This window comes from Ammospiza nelsoni, chromosome 9, assembly GCF_027579445.1.
Source record: "Ammospiza nelsoni isolate bAmmNel1 chromosome 9, bAmmNel1.pri, whole genome shotgun sequence".
NCBI lineage: Eukaryota > Metazoa > Chordata > Aves > Passeriformes > Passerellidae > Ammospiza > Ammospiza nelsoni.
The window spans coordinates 31,618,140-31,636,869 of NC_080641.1; the positions used below are offsets into that span (position 1 = coordinate 31,618,140).

The 18,730-nt window shown below is 52.8% G+C and overlaps 3 protein-coding genes across 3 annotated transcripts; 1 reads left to right on the plus strand and 2 right to left on the minus strand.

The window, feature by feature from the left end:
• The first annotated feature begins 392 nt into the window (after positions 1–392).
• On the plus strand, positions 393–3,128 carry TMEM205 (transmembrane protein 205). The gene is made up of 3 exons (XM_059478120.1): positions 393–2,025; positions 2,112–2,275; positions 2,457–3,128. Exons 1-3 carry the CDS (start codon positions 1,896–1,898, stop codon positions 2,754–2,756), a joined length of 594 nt encoding a protein of 197 aa, XP_059334103.1. The 5' UTR covers positions 393–1,895; the 3' UTR covers positions 2,757–3,128.
• Positions 3,040–10,943, minus strand: TTC4 (tetratricopeptide repeat domain 4). Its single transcript, XM_059478119.1, has 10 exons — positions 10,830–10,943; positions 10,638–10,755; positions 10,399–10,560; positions 9,464–9,541; positions 8,616–8,740; positions 8,238–8,324; positions 7,166–7,380; positions 5,924–6,005; positions 4,782–4,864; positions 3,040–3,880 (listed from the first exon to the last, which is right to left on the minus strand). The coding sequence occupies exons 1-10, from the start codon at positions 10,917–10,919 to the stop codon at positions 3,781–3,783; spliced, it is 1,140 nt and encodes a 379-aa protein (XP_059334102.1). The 5' UTR covers positions 10,920–10,943; the 3' UTR covers positions 3,040–3,780.
• A 581-nt stretch (positions 10,944–11,524) lies between these two features.
• Positions 11,525–14,222, minus strand: PARS2 (prolyl-tRNA synthetase 2, mitochondrial). The gene is made up of 2 exons (XM_059477930.1): positions 14,178–14,222; positions 11,525–13,545 (listed from the first exon to the last, which is right to left on the minus strand). Exon 2 carries the CDS (start codon positions 13,527–13,529, stop codon positions 12,120–12,122), a length of 1,410 nt encoding a protein of 469 aa, XP_059333913.1. The 5' UTR covers positions 13,530–13,545; positions 14,178–14,222; the 3' UTR covers positions 11,525–12,119.
• Between the last annotated feature and the right edge of the window lie 4,508 nt (positions 14,223–18,730).

Sequence of the window (18,730 nt, forward strand, 5' to 3'; positions counted from 1 at the left end):
TTTGAGGCAGGACTGTGCTGCAGGAAAGGGGTGGTTGATAAGCAGAAGGAGCTCCTGCCCCTCTCCTCCAGTGGCTCCCAGCCCTGGGCTGGCTGTGGCCATAAACCCCCAATCTCTGCTCTATCTCCCATCATAAACATCTCAGCTCAAGGCCTGGCATGGCAACCTCCAAAAGATAAAGGCATCTTAGGCTGAACATGGTACAAAACATTCAATTTTTATAGAGCCCTCTTATCTCCCAAAACTCAGAGCAATCCTGCCTTTTTATCTCTGGGACAAGAGCCATCCTTCCTACTCACCGTTAGGAATTGCTGCTGCTTGATTAAAGTGGAGGGCATGATGTATTTGCCTGAACATTAAACTCTAACTGACCTCTCCCTCTCCTCCAGTATTGTGCTTTTTCCTGCTGAGAGGCCCCGGCCAGGCCTGGCTCCAGCCTGGCTGGGTCCCTGGGGGTGCAGGAGTGACCTGGGGGCACGGCAGAGCCTCGTGTACTTTGTGCTTCTGCAGGAAAACTGCGGCCCTACAGCATCTGCTGGTCCTTGGGGGCATGGCCAGCAGGGCTGGGCAGCTTGGAGCATCCCTGGAGCTCCCATCTCCACTGCCTCATCCCACAGAGAAGGAGGGACCTGCTGGGCACTGTCCCTACAGCCCTTCCCAGAGCCCTTTCTTTGCCCTCCCCATCAATGCACAGCTCCAGGACCAATTCAGCAATCAATCACCATTTTTCTTAATGCCTTTTAAAAAAAGGGAGTTACCCCCTGCTCTGAGCAACCTTCCAACCTGCATGAAAACACCTTGGAGCTCTCACTGCTAATTCCTGCATGGAGGAAATCCAAAGCATTTGGAGAGGCAGATCTGGGGCCTTGGGAGCAGCAGGGCTCAGAGCCCACCCCTGCCTTCCTGCCCAGAATGATGCAGGGAACAAAGCCCCACCTAAGCACCACGGCTGCCATCCAGGGCTGATGGGGGATGGAAAAATAACCCAAAACACCAAGAAGCTTCTGGAAAGGAAAAAGCCATGAATACAGCTGGGGATTTACAGGCCAGCACTCCAGGTTGGATGTGGGCGCCTTCTCCAGTGTGCTGCCATCATGAGAAGGTTTAAGGTCCTGATTTTATGGGTGCCTAAATAAATACATGGAGCTAATATATCACAATACAGGGCATATTTATCTGCCTTGCAGGAGTGGGATAGAATCAGACGGCAGTGTCTCTCTCAAGGCCAGCCCCGCTGTAATTCATGCCCCGAGGCAGCAGCCGAGGGGAGGAGGAGGAGGAGGAGGAGGAATTCTGCAGGCAGCAATATTGATGGGCTACTCCCGGAAGCTTTGTTTTAATTAATTTTCAGAGCACTCCTTGCAGTGGATCAGGCAGTTCTTTCCAAGCCTCCTGCCTGTGCTCTTGTGCAGGGTCTGGGGCAGGGGGTGAGGCTGGGAGCCCCCTGCTCTTTGAGCCCCCAGGTTTTTGGTTAAACAGTGCAGAAGCAGTTCTGTTTTTAAACAAGGAGACTTCCCCCTGGCCAAGAGGCCTCTGATGGCCATGGCATGGGCAGGTGAATTTGCCCCGGCTTTTCTCTTCCCCTTTTTATTGACTTGTGCCGGTTCCTGCTGCCAGGGGTCAGAGGGGTGTTGGCTGGACTTTGCCAAAAGTCCACCTCAGGCATGTGGCTCGCAGGTGCTGACGCAGAGCCCTGCCCTGAGATACGAAGGGACTGAAGAGCAGCTCCGCAGCCCGGTCGGGTGTGTGGTGGTGGGGCTGGAACAGGGCTGTGCCAGCTCCAAAGCTTTCCCTGAGTAAGCAGGTTTGGGAACCTGAACTGCATTTGCCCTGCGAGCAGCAAGGTGACAGCAGCAGCCACAGCTCGGTGCCGAATCCGGGCTGACCCGGCTGACATGACGGGACCTGTCCCCATCCAGCACGCCATGGCAAGTGACACGGAGCCCTCCAACGCCATCAAACTGCTGCACCTGCTCGTCCTCTCCACCTCCTGGGGAATGCAGGTCTGGGTGACCTTCGTGGCCGGTAGGTTGGGCTGTGCTGTGCTCTCTGCCCCGGGGGGTGGCACGGGGAGGGGGCTTTGCCCCAGGACTCACCTGGGTCCTTTGCAGGGTTTGTGATGAGCAGGCACCTCCCTCGCCACACCTTCGGCTCCATCCAGCGCGAGCTCTTCCCCTACTACTTCCACATCAGCTCCACCTGTGCCTTCCTCAGCCTGACCCTGTTTGCCATGTCCCACCCCAGCGAGCAGCTCAGCCAGGAGCACAAGACCCAGGTATATTCCCCCTTCCCCACACACAGCCCCAACCCCTTCCTCTGCTCCTCTGGCTGGCTTGCAAACCACGGAGACCCACACACAGTTAAAAGAAGCCCACAAGCACCCAACCTGCAGCGAGCCAGGGGGCCTGGGGGAGAAATGTAACCCCCTACATGTGGGGTGGCTTTGCTCCCTGCAGACCATCATCTTCCTCGTGTGCATCGCCGCCTCGGTGCTGAACACGCAGTGCTTCGGGCGGGCGGCCTCGGAGCTGGTGGCTGAGCTGCAGCGGGTGGAGCAGAGCCACGGGCTGGGGCAGGAGCTGGGGCTGGCGGCCCGCGAGCCCCGCCGGCAGCTCGGCGCCTCCGACCCCGTGTACCGGCGCCTGGCGCGCAGCTTCGCCCTGCACCACGCTCTGTCCTCGCTCTGCAACCTCCTGTGCATCCTGTGCAACGGGCTGAGCCTGCAGCACCTGGCTGCCCAGCTCTCTGCCCTCTGAGGGCACTGCCAGCTGCTGGCTGCACAGTGCCCAGCCCCTGCTGCCTCGCTGCAAAGCAGCCCCAGCTCTGGGCATCAAACTGCAGCATCCTCGGGTGGAGACTCTCGCTGTGTTGAAATTTAGGAAATGTTTTCTCTAGAGCTGCCTGCAGCCAGCCTCTGTGATGGAAGCAGGAGTGTTTTATGGCTGAACAGCTTTCTAATGCCCCGCGTCTAAAGCTACAGTGTGCTTTAGCCATTTTACATTCCTGCGGAAGAGAAAGAAATGAGAGACTGAGAATTACTTCTGATTAAAAGCCAAATGCTAATACAGAAGTCCAGAAGACCCTGCCTGTTAATGTAATGGATAAAGGTGTTATGTTGGGGTTCACAATCAGTGTCTGTCATTCTCTGGCATTTCACAAGGTGAGAGAAACTGTTGTCCCATTAATTAGGCAGAAGTCAGTCTACTTAAAATAGGCATGTTTAATCCAGGTTCTGTAGGACATTCAGTGAGGTATCAAAAGGGTCAGTCAGACACTGCTCCAAACAAAGAGCTCTGCTGCAGCCTGGCCAGCAGCACAGCCAAGCAGGGACAAAGCAGCAGCAGCTGCACGAACCTGGCTGCATCCACCCTGCTGCAACAGGCAAGCACCTCCCCAGGCCCCAGCTGCTGAACCCCAGCAGCCACAGCCACCCCCGAGCAGTTCTGTGATGTTCTCAGGTAAGGATGAACATTCCCAGCTGCTCTTACTGCAACCACAGCCAGTGCTTGGCACTGCTTCAGGTTTATTTCAAAACCACATGCAGCCTATCATAGAGGAGACCTTCTGCAAGCCAGCTGGGTTCCCTTTTAAACAAATAATCCCCTCATGTTAGCCCTTCCTTCTCCTGTGCTGCTCCCCTGGAAGCTTCCCTGTGTGCCAAGATTATTTTCCGCCCCTGAAGAGTGCAAGGTATTTTTGTTGAAGCAGAAGTCTGCAGCCTGGAGCTGGGCTAACAAACAGCAGCCTCTTGCACAGGATTCCTCGTTTCTTTCTTGCTCATTACAGCCGATGCACTTTCTTGCTAGAGAAGTATTTCTTAGAGAAAGGAGAACGCTTGGCAAACACCAAAACTGTCGGGGTCCCGGCCTTTACAAAATACCTGCAAAGATCAAAAGGAGTCCTTGGCTTCCATGTAGCTGGCCCAGTGTCCTGCAAAGCAAGTGACTCCTGCCAGCTCCATACAGACTGACCCTCCAAAGGCTGGAGATGAGATTCTGTGCTGATTAGCAGAGCCTCTCGGAGCCACGGCTAAGCACATCTGAGGAGAAGTGTTTTATGAATCAACTCCTCTCCCAACAGCTTCTTTTAATTAAGGCAGCTGTTATTCTCCCTCTGGAAGGAGGGCTCTTTTGCAGCTGCCCTTACAGCCTGGAATCTGAGGGCCTTTGGGCACTGCTGAGTTTTATGGGGTGACAGAGATCCCGCTCCCACTGCGACAGACCGAGCCCCCCGCGCTGAGCAGCAGCTCCAGCTAGCTATGAGATGCTGCAGCTCAATGGCACAGGCTGCACAGGAACTTTGTGGCTTCACAAACAGCAAATTCTTCTCTCTCAATAGCAGCCCAACTCCTGAAAGGCAGTTTCAGAGCAGAAGAGTGCTGCGTGCTGCACCGGGGGCTGCTCACGCAGCAGTGTGAACAGTGAGAGCATTGTTAACCTTCAACATGCTCTTTACAGGCTGCTGCCTGTTTTCCTGTTTTCCTTCTTCTTTTTTTGTTTTTTTTTGTTTTTTTTTTAAAGTAGTATTGTGTAGATGGGATCTGGAATAGCTCTTCTGTGTTGCTCAGCTCCCTCTCCCATCTCCATTCATGCCTGGAAAGAGTTGTTCATTTTTTTGGGGGGAAAACATATGTAAGTTGCTAAAGCCAGGCACAAAATCCATACCTTCAAGAGGCAGGACTATTAAGTCAGAGAAGAGTTAGGACTATTTAAGAACAAACTGGACTTAAAGCTCATACTTTTTGCCTTTTTTCCCCTGGACTTGGACAGGTAGAGCCTCACCTTTCGTGCTGCAGCACTTGCAGCAATGTGTGCTCTGGGTTCACCTCATACATTTCTTCTCTTTCTTCATCTTCAAAATAGAGCTGGGAAAAAAAACATTGGGGGGAGGGGTTAATAAATGCCTAAGGTACATGAAGGAAAGCACTAAGCTGCTGAAAGCCCAGTATCACCACACCATTATCAGCTGGGGTTTACCAAACCTCTGTAGCTTGACCCAACTGTTGGATGCAAAATTCAGCAAGGCAGAAATTGCTCTGTGTGAATTCCAAGTTTTCCCTGTATAAACCAGCTCAGGCTCTCCTGGCAGTGGCAGCAGGGAGGCAAAATACACAGGCTGTTCCCATGCATTACAGGCAACCAACCCAAATCTAAGGGCAGCATTTCAGCAGGTGAAATGCAGCAATGTTATGAGATAAACTGAGTGGGTTCAGAGGTATTTGAACAAAACAGAGTTGATTTAAGAGATTAAAATCCAGCAGTGGTGCCTTAGACTGTAAATACACACAGGATTTAACCTGGAAAAGCACACAGCCACTGCCCTTCTGGACCTGCCTGCTCACTTTACACAGGGCTGTGCTGCTGCTGCCTGGCACTGGGGTGGAAAATGAAAACAAACATTCCTATCCTTCCATGTACAACTTCAGAAAAATTCTCAAAACCTGCTGCACCAACTCACAACCCTCCTTTGCTAAAGTGTTAATAGAGATATATTATCTAGATCTGATTATGTGCTCAAGTAACTCCACTCAGTTCTGAAAAGAAATTATTCTTAAAATAATGCCTTCATATTTGTATTGAGCAACTCCACGATGCAATTAAAAAACCAGGCCACCTATCAGCTTGATTGTTTAAATCTTAATTATTGTTGCAAAGATGGAATCTAAGCAATATCTATAAATACCTTCTGTCAAATACAATGTAACTGGAAGACAACTTCCATTTTCATCAGTGAATTCTGTCAGCACATGTAGACAATGTCTGAATTTATAAGTGAGGAGTTTAAGCTCTCTTGTTTCACATCTGTGCAAGGTAAACAGATGCCAACACTTTCATATCCTCAGAGCTGTGTACTTTCTCACTCCAGAAATAAAAAAACCCACAACACAACAACCCTGAAATTGAAGGAAAATCAAACTTCTCACCTCAAGATTGTTGGGAAGGTACTTTTTTTCTAAATCCCAAGGAGGTAACTCAGCAAACATCACCATTAAATGATCAATAAACCTAAAAGCCAAAAAACACTTGGTCAGCTTAGCCAAAGTGCTCAGCTCCAGTAACTTGTACAGTTGCATTTGAATGATGGCAAAAATACATTAGCAAAATAAACAACAGATTTGAAAGTAAGTTTAGATCACCAATAGTTCCTTCCCTTCATACTCACTTTCCCAATAAATCCAAGGCCCTGTAATTCAGGTTATTGGCTTCAAACTTGAGCAGTGTGACAACAAATTATTTTTAATTAACGTTTTCACACTGAAAAAGCTGTCAAATAAACATCCTGCATTTTGTCTAAAATGGATTTTCCTTTGACAGTCCCATGCTTCACCATATCAGAGTGATGAGAATATGTCTGTGTGTCCAAGGTTTCTTTATTTTGCTACTTGAGGAGTGTTGGGAGGCCAGTTTGTCCTAAAAATCCATTTCCACTTCCTTTAGTCACAAAAAAGCACAGTGAACACTACCAATAAAAGTACCACAACATCACCAACCTGCTTGCACTGTTAAAATAACAGTGCAAATAATAAAATAAAATAATAAAATAAAAATAAGTCCTAAACTTATTAATAGATCTGAGGAATATGTCTTCCAACAAACAAAAAGTTACAAATTCCAAGTTTGTTTAACACTATAAGGTAAGAAATTGAAGTTAACATCAAGGAGAGTGGAATTCTGAGCTTGCCAGTCTGAAAGGTCTGCAGAACTTCAGATCTGCTGGAGGCCCTGAGGAGAACTTTGGGGTCCCTGCTGGTTATGAGAGGTCCCCTTTGGAAGCTTTTCATAATTTTTGAGTTTAATTTTTTTTTTCTGAGATCTATTTGGAGGGCTTTGAAACAGCACCTTAATGAATCTCTAAAATCCACACGTGTGGTCACAGGTATCCCTGGTCACTAATTAATTACTGGCCTGAGTAATTGCACTGCAAGCCCCTTCAGTCACCCTGGCTAAATGTGTTTGTCTGCAGCATAAATCCAGGTAAATCACAGAATAATTCAGGTTGGAGAGGACCTCAGGAGGCCATGGGGTGCAGCCTCCTGCTGCAGAGCAGGGTCAGCTGTGTGATCAGACATCAGGGGCTGCTCCAGCATGGCAGTGTTGGATTGCTGCCTGCTCTCACCTGCTCAAACACCTCCTCAGTGCCAGAATGCTGCTGGCAGAGCACTTACCTGGAGCCCTCATGGAAAGCCACAGTGAAATCTGTCTGCTCGTGCTCAGGGTACAGGAAGAGGACAGGCCAGCTCAGGCTGCCATCAGCATCCAGGTGCACCTTGGCTCCTGTGGCACTGCCAGGGTGGAACCCATCCAAGGATATCTCAGCCAGGCCACCTGACACTTCCTCTTCTTCATCTGAAGGCTCAAGAATTAGCTTGATATTTCTTTCCTGGAGGGGATGGAGGGGAAATACCAAAACACAACTAAAAATTCAACAGTTGCGGTGGGGAGAATAAGAACAAAAAATCAGCAGTCAGTAAAAGGTCAAATGATGTTGTTCTTAATGAGTCAGCTCCAAAGCTTTCCCTCAGTATCAGACTCAGGTGACTGGTCTGATACTTCCCAGCAGAACCCAGGACCTCAGCCAGGCTTCCATGAACAAATGAGGAGAGCTGGGAATCCAGAGGAACCCACACGTGGAGAGAAGAGCCTGAGAACACACATGGAAAGGGATGCATTTAAAATCCTTTCCTCTGGGGCCTGCCAGGCATCACTACAGGGTGCAACTACACACACCAGCTCCTGAGAACATCTGCTCTTTCAGAGAACTGAAGAAAGCTCACTCTTTTCCTTGGAAAAGCAACAGCAGAGGAGATCTGACTGCATGTAAAAGCCCCAAATATTTTAATGCAGTTTAAACATTCACTGAGGAAGGAGAGGATCCAGGACTGATTCTCTCCTGTACCTTATTGAAGGTATCTTCTATTCTTCCACAGAATTAATGCCTGTGGGCAGCAGAGAAAGCCAGGTTCACTGTGCTGATGTGATGCTGCAGCCAGAGCACTCACACAGCTCAGCCCATCTCCTAACACTGGGGCTGTATTTTGCATTAGTTGTTACCTGAAATACAGACAGCTGGAAGCTGGGGCTGGAGCCATGCAGTCCTGGAGAATCATGATTTTAACTCATTTTTTTTTGCTCTAGCCCTCAAAAGCCAATGTATGAGATCCAACTTTTAGAGAAAAACAAGAGAGCTCTTAAAAAAAAACCCAAACCACAGAAAACCAGCCCCTCTCAGCGACTCACCTTTATTGCTGCAAGCAAAACTTCCTTCTGACACTGCTCCTTTTTCTCCATCGCCTTTGCTTTCCTGGCATCCCTGTCCTGAGTTCTCTATAGATAAGAAAAGGATGCAGTGAGGTCGCACAGAGCAGGTCAGTGCCCATCAGTGCCCACACAGAGCAGGTCAGTGCCCACCTCTGCTCTTCCCTGACATTTTCTCCTTCTGGAGAAACCAGTTTGGGTCCCCAGGAAGGTCCCCCCCAGCTCCTTCCCCTGCACATCCCAACACACAGCCCATGGGAGCACCCCTCCATCCTGCCTGGGGATCCACACCACACAGAAACCCCTCCAGGGATCCCAAAGGGACAAGCACTGCACATGCCAGGCTGCCTTCATCCTCACCTTCAATTTGTCAGCTTTGGCTCTCATTTCCACAAGCTTTTTCTCTTTTGAGTCCATTTGCAAGCCCTCCTCACACCATGCTATTGCTTCCACGAAATTCTTTAGTTCCATGTGACAGAGAGCTCCTGGAAGGATGAATATTTTAAATTTCCAGTGTTGGAGTCAGTGTACAACTACTGCAAAAGTGGTGATTATAAAGACAGCATTAGGTCTGGCACTTCTGTACTAAACATCTTTGTCTTGTGTGGTCATGTTCAACCACAAATTTCCAGCAGGTCAGTTGAGAAGAAAATTTGAAGTATTTAATCAGTTCTTATATCATCTAGACACAGAAATCAGCAGAATTATGCTAAAAGTGTCTGTTACAAAATTTTATCATTGCAATTAACATTTCAGTATTTGGCTTGTTAGGAAAAATAAAAGGGGGATTTCTATGGAGTGGGTAAAAAGAACAGTGTTGTGGAAAACAGGAAAAGTTATCCTGTACTCCACAGTGACTCTGATAGATATAGGAGATGAAGAACAAAAAGACATTTTGATTGAAAATGCAAAGCAAAAGGCAGAGCTCTCTTTTGGGGAGAAACAGCAACAACGAGTGAAGAGATCTCTTCCAGTAACTGCTTTCCCTTTCTGAAATGAACTCTGTCCAGAAACAAAGTATGATGCCCACTCACAGTAATTTCAGCTTTATAAACACAACTATTCAACACTCAAGGAAACAAGGCAACAAGCAACAACAGCCTGCTTCAGGGCTGGTAACAATAGCAGCACAATCAGTAAAAATAACATCAGCCAAGCATTTGGAAAGGACTCCTGCTCCATGCAGCAGCACCAGCATTAACTCTCACCTCTTATGATGGCTTTGAGATGGGTGGGCTTCAGCTTTTTGGCTTGGATGGCATCATTTAGAGCAGAACGGTAGTTCCCTGCAAAGCAAGTAAAAGTGCTCACTTGTATTTAAAATCTATTTAAAACCTCCACTTGTATTTAAAATCCAACCACACACCAAGGTGACAAAAAGGTTTTTGCAGAGACCCTGTAATTCACTGTTCCTACAATCACTGTGAGGTGAGAGGAGGGTAAAAACCAGCAAATTAAGAACAAGAAGTGAAAGGAGAGGGATCAGTCATACAGGTGAGAGGTAAATAATGTGGTGTGAGCAACACACAGCAGCATTAAAAGGGCCAGAACACCTTCCCTATTGGTAGGATGGTGGTAGCTGTAGGAGAATCACAGAATTATTAAGGTTGGTAAACACCTCCAAGATCACCAAACAATGGTTTAAACTAAATGAGGGTAGACTTATGCTAGATATAAGGAAGAAATTTTTGACAATGAGAGTGGTGAGGCACTGGCAGAAGTTGTCCAGAGAGGTGCTAGGAGCCCCATCCTGCAAACATTCAAGGCCAGGCTGGGCAGGGCTCTGAACAAACTTTAGCTGAAGATGTCACCGCTCCTTGCAGAGGGATTGGACCAGATGGCCTTTAAAGGTCATCCATCAATTCTAACCCAAACTAGTCTATTTCTGAACAGACTAAAAAACCCAGTGGTTTTGCCCTGTCCTGGAGCCAAGGCTCGAGCAGCAGGTAACAGCTGCAAGGAGCAGAGCACAAACCCCGCACACATCCATGGGCTGAAGCGAGCCAGCTCTCCAGGCTTCAAGGCGCCTCCTTCCCACCCATAACCCATCACACAACCAAAACAAACAGAAAGCAAACCCCAGCCGGGGAGGAGCAGCATCTCCGGAGCGCGGAGCCGCGTTCCCGGCGGTGTGAAGCCTTACCCAGGTGGAAATGTGCGGCCGCCCGGTTGCTGAGCAGCACCGCGTCCAGCTCCGCGTCCCCGCAGCGCCGCCGCAGCCCCTCCGAGTAGGCGGCCAGCGCTCTCCCGTAGTCCTTCTCCTTGAAGTACTCGTTCCCCTCGTTCTTGTACATGCTGGCCAGCTCTGCGGGGATGCAGGGGGTCAGGCTGGGGCAGGGTTGGGGTTGGCGGCTCACCCGAGCACGGCAGGGCAGGACGCACCTGCGGGGCTCCGCTCCTCGTCGAACAGCAGCGACTGCAGGCAGGCGAGCTCGGGCTGCCGCGCCGCGTCGATCTCGGCCGGGCAGCGCTTCATGAACATGGGGATGGCCTCCAGCTCCTGCGGGCGGACGGACAGACGGACAGGCATGCAGCGCCCCGAGCGCGGCCCCCCGCCCGGCCCCGCCGCCTCACCTGCTCCCACGTGTCGGGGTGCAGCGCTCCCCGGTACCGCGGCGGCGCCGCCGGGGCTCCGGACACGCCGTCCTGCTCGGCCTCCGCCATGCTGCCGGTGCTCCTCCTCCCAGTGCCGCCCGGCCCCGCCTGCCGCGTCAGGCCCGGCCCCGCTCCTTCCCGTCAGCATCAGCACCGGCATCGCACCGGTACCGGTGTTAGACCCGCCCCGGCATCCCACCGGCACCGGCGTTAGACCCGCCCGGCATCCCACCGGCACCGGCGTTAGACCCGCCCGGCATCCCACCGCTACCGGCCCCGGCATCCGACCGGCATCGGCATCCGAATCCGACCCGCCCCGGTATCCCACTGCTCTGGCATCCCACCCTGCCCCGCCTCAATCCCGGCCCCGCTCCTTTCGACCAGTCCCGACATCCGACCCGCCCTGGCATCCCACCGGCATCGGCACCGGCATCAGCCCCAGCCCCAGCCCCACTCCTTTCGACCCACCGTCCCCACCTCGCCCAGCAGGGATATTAGGAAAAAGCTCTTCATCAGAAGGGTTGTGAGGCACTGGAACGGCTCAGGGAAGTGATGCAGTCAAGTCACCATCCCTGGAGAGGTTTAAGGGGCAGTGGGTATGGCACCTGGGGACACGGGTTAGTGGTGGCCTTGGCAGATCAGGTTAATGGCTGGACTCAATGATCTTAAAGGCCTTTTCTAACATAAATGATTCTGTGATTTTATTACAGTGTTGCTCATGATCTCTAGATCTCAGACCAAGGAACTGTGGCACAGGGTGAGGTGATCCCTCCAAGCAGCTCCCTGTCCCATCAGTGCTGCTGGGATGGCACCGAGCAGCTCCTCATAGGAGCCCTGCCACGGCAAACAGAGGAAAGTTGCCTTCCTTTGTCTCTCTTAGAATCCTTCATGCTGAGAACGTGGCAGTGAGGGGAGCCCTCCTGTCCCCCTGTGCAGTTTTGTCTGTCCTGTGCTCCTGACAGAGGCCATGGCCAGTCTGTCCCTGCCAGGCAGTGAGGGGACGGCCCTGCCAGTGCTCCCACAGCCACATGAGGCTACAAGTGCTGGAAAAAGCAGCTCCCAGGGACCTGTACCCAGAGGGAGGAACATCCCCAGCCCTGTGGTGGAATGTGTGCTGATTCCAGCTCAACCTCAGCACCTGGCGCACTTGCAGGACACCGTGGCTGGCTCTGACATGAGCTGGATTTGCCTCTGCTCACCCAGAGCCATCATCAGGGCTGCTCAGATGAACTCACTGCAGCAGACATGATGAATTCAGAGAGGAGCCATTCAAGGCACTTGCACTTCACTCAGCAGCTCTATGACCCCTTCTTTGGTGAGGAACAAAACCTTGCCGGCATTCTGATCCCAAACCTCAAAGACCGGGGGGTCCTCGCAGACCCTCTTCCCAGCCACCACCACGTAGGGGTAGCCCAGCCTCTGGGCATCCTTCAGCCTCTTGCCGATGGTCAGCTGGCTCCGGTCGTCCAGCACCGCGTCACCGGCGAGCTGGGGCAGCGCCTGGGCCAGCTCATCGTACACCTGCTCCAGCAGCGCCGCTCCCTCCTCCTCCCTGCTGCCCCTCTTGGGGGGGATGAAGCACAGCTGGTAGGGCGCGATGAGGCTGGGCCAGCGGATGCTGTCCTCGCTGGAGAGCACCTCGATGGAGGCCGCCAGGATGCGGGTGACGCCCAGGCCGTAGCAGCCCATTTCTGCCAGCTGTGGCCTGTTCTCGGCCGAGGAGAACACGGCGTTGGCCACCGAGGAGTACTTGGTGCCCAGGTAAAACGTGTGCCCCACCTCGATGCCTTTGGTCTCGCTGAGCTTCTCCCCGCACTTGGGGCATGAGGTTTGCTCCGTGTTTAGCGTCTCCACGTTGGCCGCGAAGTGTCCCTGAGGGCAGAGCAGCAGCCTGTCCTCGCCGATGTCCGCCGGCAGCTGGAACTCGTGGGACGTGCTGCCGCCGATGCTGCCCGTGGCCGCCCGCACCTTGACGAAGGGCAGCCCCAGGCGGGTGAAGAGGCGGCAGTAGGCGGCGCACACCTGCTCGTAGGTGCGCCGAGCCGCCTCCTCGGAGCTGTCGAAGGTGTACATGTCCTTCATGTAGAACTCCCGGCTGCGCAGCAGGCCGAAGCGCGGCTTGGGCTCGTCGCGGAACTTCCTGGTGACCTGGTAGAGGCGCAGCGGGAGCTGCTTGTAGGAAAGGCCGCTCTGCGAGGCCACCAGCGCCGTCACCAGCTCCTCATGCGTGGGGCCCAGGCAGTAGCCGTGCTTGTGCCGATCCAGCAGCCGGAACAGCTCCGGCCCCATCTGGTCCCAGCGGCCGCTGGCACGCCACAGCTCCGCCGAGCACAGGCTGGGCAGGTTCAGCTTCTGCCCGCCCACGGCCTGCATCTCCTGGTCCATCAGCTTGATCAGCTTCTCCATGGCGCGCACGGTGGGCGGCAGGTAGCAGTAGCAGCCGGGGCTGGTGGGGTGGATGAGCCCTGCCTGCAGCATCAGCCGCTGGCTGCGGCAGCTGGGCTCCCCGGGCCGGCCCTCCGAGCCCGCCTGGCCGCCCGTGGGCAGCGCCAGCGGCTGGAAGAGCTGCGACAGCAGCAGGCGCCGGGCCCTGCCCGCGGTGCCGCCATGCCGGGCCCTGGCCCCGCCGTGACGGGCGCCCAGCGCCGGGACTCGGCAGCTCCTCAGCAAGGCCTCCATGGCGGCACGGAGAGGGCTGCGGAGGGACACGGGACAGAGCGGGGTCAGGGCTGCGGGCACCGGCACACGGGCACCAGAGCTCACACGGACACACACACACCCGAGCGCTCTGCGGGATGCACAGGTCACTACACGGACACGGGACAGAGCGGGGTCAGGGGCTGCGGGCACCGGCACACCGACACCAGAGCTCACACGGACACACACACACCTGGGGCGCACAGGGGAGCGCTCTGCGGGATGCACAGGTCACTACACGGTCACGGGAATGCTGCACGGGCACACCTGGGCACGCACACAGGTATGCACATACAGGTACCCTGGCAACACCCGAGCGCTGTACAGCGCTCACACCGCCCTGCGCGCTTTCCGGGACACACGAGTACACGGACGCGGCATGGGCACACCCGCATACACACACCTGGCTGCACACGCGGGAGCGAACACCTTCCGGGGAGTACAGGTATGGGGTATGGTACAGGAGGGGATGCCGCGGGGGAACACCTGAGCGCACACTCACACCTGAGCACTGACACACGTGCACACACGCACCTGAGAACTCACACACTTGCACACGCACACACCTGTACAAACTCACACACGTGCACACCCGCACACGTGCACACGCACGCCCGCGCGCGCACTTACACCCGCGGGGGGCGCGCGCCCGGCCCCGCCGGCGCGGCCAATGGGAAGCCCCTCCCTGTCACGTGGGCGGACACGCGCGCGTGCGCGGGGAGAGCTGGGCGGCGCGCGCCGCTCTCTATGGTTCCGGCGGGCGCGGCGGGCGCCCCCTGGCGGGCGGGAGGAGCGGCTGAAGCGTGAGGGGACGGTGGGCGGCACCGGGACAGGGCCCACACAGGAGTGGCACCATCAGGAGTTGGACTCACACAGGAATGCCACCACCACGATTTGGGCGTCCTTTCCTAATTAGGACGCCTTTCCAAGGCTTGGAAAGCCGAGGAGGTGCTAGTTCTTGGGACAGGCTGCTGCTGTGGAACTCGCAGCCGTCCCGCCGGCTCTGAGGGACAGTGGCCATTTGTCCGTCCTGCCCTTGGTAGATGTGGCGTTCATTACCTCAGAGAGCGCTTTGCCAGCTCCATCCGCCCCCGCTGGTCGTGGGGTGTGAAAAACGCAAATCGCTTGTTTTTAAAAGTTTAAAAGCTTAATGGTAATAAAATGGTTAAAAAAATAGCAGTATAATTAGAGTAATAATAATTTGGACAGCTTCGATTAGGACAATACGAGACAATAGAAACAAAGAGTTACGGAAGTCCGGGTACCTTTTCTGGGCAGCTCAAGCCCGAAAAAGAACCCACGTTAACAGAGGATTAACCCTTAAAGACAACAGCCTGTTGCATATTCATACATCTCATCCATGATGCATAAATTCCATTCAAATTATGTCTGGTCAGTGTCAGCTTCTTCTCTTAATCCCGATGGTGTCTTCAAACCTGAGCGAGATGGGAAGAAGTTTGTTTCTTTTGATAATGGAGCAATAAATTCTCTTTCTCTGAAAGATTCAGGTGTCCTGCGGCTGCTATCTGGTGCGAGTCCCGTCTTTAAAAAAAAGTATCTTATATAGCATATTTTAACGTTGTTATAACCTAAATTATATTTAACACACTACTTTAAAAATTAATACAGCAAAACTTTCTAACATAATACATATAATATTCATTTTAATATTTGCGAAAAGCCAATCATAAAATATGCATTTTTCACAGCAGGGCAATGACCTGCTCAGAGCACTCAATGCCAAATGTTTTCTGTTTGTCCCTGAGGAGCCGCACTTTGGGAATGGCATCATCCAGGTCAAACTCCAAGCTTGGCCCAGGAGTTCTGTCCAGCAGGAACAGTTCTTGCACAGTGCCTGCCCTCGTGTAACAGTAAAAAATAGTGAACAGAGCCAGGACAGGACAGAAAGTGTCCCTGAAAGTAAAGCAAAGTACTCCACTGGAGTAGGAGACAGCACTTCAAAGAAGAGTTAAATAATCCTTTTTAAATATAGAGAAATAAGAATGAATCCTCATTTTAAAAATGGGATTTGAAGAAATCTTCACAATTCTTTTATAATGTGAAATCCCCATGTTTACAGAGGGCTGGAAATGAGCAAAAGCAAGGAATTAAAGAGCACATCTTTATGCTCCAGGTTATCTAGAAGCATTAAAGTCATTAAAGAGCTGAGCCAGTTCTGCCAGGTGATCCAACACCCCGTGTGCCCAGAGGGACCTGAGGCAGTCCCTCAGCAGCTCCTGCTGGGATCTGGCCCAGGTTTCCTGGCAGCTCCCAGCCCAGCCTGCCCTGGTTCTGTCAGGCAATCACTTCTCCCTCCGTGTTTGTCACCACAATTAGGCACTGCCGTGGCTGTCTGTGAGGCTGGAGACCAGGATGGATCCTGTGGGAAGGGAATTTGCTCACACCTTGGACACCCAGGTGCTGCTGTGTGTCCGTGGGGATCACAGAGCCACTCTGCAAACCCTTTTGTCCATCTCCCCAGGCACTGCGAGATTTTCACCAGGCATTCAGGACAGAGGGTTTGTCTCCATTTCTGTTGCTGGAGCCAGAGAAGTGAAACGCATTTCCATCGGTGACTTATTACCTGCTGTGCTGATCAAAGGGACAAAACCATCTTGGATTGATTCTCCGGGGCAGTGTTTTAACCAGGAGGGTTTAAGGCTGCACAGGAGACGTGGTCTGTGGGGAAAGCTGATCTCTTATTAAATCAGCAGACAGGACTGAGTGCGGGGCTCAGCTCAGGGGTTATGTGCCTGAAAGCCTGTCTGGGCTCCTTATTTTTTCCAGCTGTGCTGGGGGAACCTAATAAAGGTACTGCTGTCCCTGCAGCCTTTCACCAAACTGCTCCCCTGCTGCTTTGCTGGGGCTGATTTATGGCACTGGGGCCACAAGAGTGGCCTGGGAGAGGCGTGCCCTGCACAGGAGGGGCTCAGCTCCTGTCTGGGGCCTCCCTCCTTGCCCCGAGGGATTTCCGGGAGGGAAAACGCTGAGGATGGGGAGAGGATAAATGAGAGACCAAGCAGGCAGCAGCAGCTGGCTTGAATCAGTGCCTGGCACAGCACCAAAGACATCAAGGGGTCAGAGTGAGAGTAGCCACTGGGCTGGTGGAAAATGGTTCTTCCCTTTCCAGCAGCACCCCCAGGTAGCACCAGGGCAGGGCTAGGGAAGAGAAGTCAGGGCAGGTGAGAGGCCAAGTCATTCAGTGGTCAAACCTCTCTCCATCCTGCAGAGGATTTGCAGTTTGGGCTCGGGGTGGGCACAGGGGAGTGGCACATCCCCCCTGCCCATGGACAGGCTCCCACACAACTTGTAGGGTCTGTGACCCCACAGTGCTGGCTCACACTCCTGGCTCACCGATTTGATCCCCTCCAGTGATGTTACTGTAACTGCAGGACAATGATTTTATGCCCAGTGGATTTGATTTGCCCCTTGGGGAATATAAAATTTCAGCACAGCCCCTGCAGCCTGGCAGCTACCCAAGGTGCAGGGGCTCCCTCTGGGGTAACCCTCGGGTGCTTTCCACAGCTCCCTCTGAGCAGACAGCACTTTGTTTTTTCCCTGCTGTTTTCCAGCCCTGCCTGCCCAGGGGAGGAGACATTCCCTGGGGAATGGAGATGCTGGGTGCCACGGTGATGGTTGCCATGGCAAGGGCTGCCACCATCCCCTTGGGGACCAGAGCTGTCAGTGTGTGGCTGCAGGCAGTCCTGGGGACACGGGCAGCCAGAGCAGAGCTGGATGTGTGGGGGCAGCTGGATTTAGTGGGGTGGCTGCTCTCACCTCCCAGACTGTCTGTGCCCACTGGGAAGCAGCTCCTTGCACAGGATGGTCCAGGACACCCAGCTCCAGCTGGGAGCAGCCTGGGGTGGAAGCACAGGATGTGCTGAGCAGCCAGCAGGGTTGTGGTGTTGTGGGTCCCAGGATGAGGTGAGAGATGAGAATTGACTCCAAGTTCTCAGAAGGCTGATTAGTATATTATATATTAATTATATTATATTATATTATAGTACATATTATATTATATTATATATTCTAAAACTATACTAAAGAAAAAGACATCAGAAGGCTAAACAAGAATGAATAATAAAAACCCGTGATAGACTCAGAGTCCAACACAGCTGGCTGTGATTGGCCATTAATTAAAAACAATTCACAATGCTGGCTAAACAATTCTCCAAATCACATTCCAGAGGAGTAAAATATGGAGAAGTTGAGGCTTGTCATCTTGCCAGGAGAATAAATCCTGGTGAAGGGATTTTTCACAAAATATCCTGGTGAGACAGCAGGGAGCACAGGCTGCCCACAGGCAAGTGAGCCTGGCAGGAGCTCAGCAGTGCCCACACTGCCTCTGCCTGCATCCTCAGGCCTTTGCCCTTTTCAAGGGATGCTTGGACAACCCTTCCCATTAGTTTTGCTCTGTTTCACCTGCAAGCAAGCGGATGCACTTCATGGATGAGGGCAGCTGGGTTTGAGTCCTTTTAGGTGCCAGGAGCTCCTTGTATCCTCAAAAAAAGACATACTCTGCTGCTTAAAAGCCACCTTTTCCTCTAGCAGCATCAGCAGCACATTGCAGAGCCAGAGCAGGTAGGAGCCCTTCCCTCAGTACCCATTCCTGGAGCTGTATTCATCTTGGCAGCTTCCCCATGGAGAACCAGAACAAAGCCTAAAGGGCTCAAAGCAGACAGGGAAGGCTTTAGTCTGAAATAGTCCACCTTGGCTAGGGATGATCAGCAGGAATCCACATGGCTTCTCTCCTTTATCCAGCTGAGTGAGGAACAGGCAGCTTGAAAGAGGTCAAGATATCTTGGTAATTGGTGGGGAACGTTCAGATTACACTTGAGTGGGGAGGTTGTGACACTGCTGCCCTTCTCTGCAGCTGGCAGGAGGGGACTGGTGAGTGAGCTCAAGCCTGCAGGGATAATCAGCTCCTTATGGCCTGCTATGGAGGAGACTGGGGGTGCTGTGTCCTCCTCCCTGCCCTGCAGTGTGGCTCCCTTTGGTTAAGGTGTGCCCCTGTTGTTGGATCACTTGCTGAGGTGAGTGGCTCTGCTGCTGGCATACTCAGCCTGCTCCTTTCTCAAACTGGGGGAACCTCAGGAGCACCCAGGAGCCTGCAATTCACAGGATGGGAGCTGGGGAGGCCCAGGAGCAAAGGACAAGAGAGATAAACTGCTGGAATTTCCCTA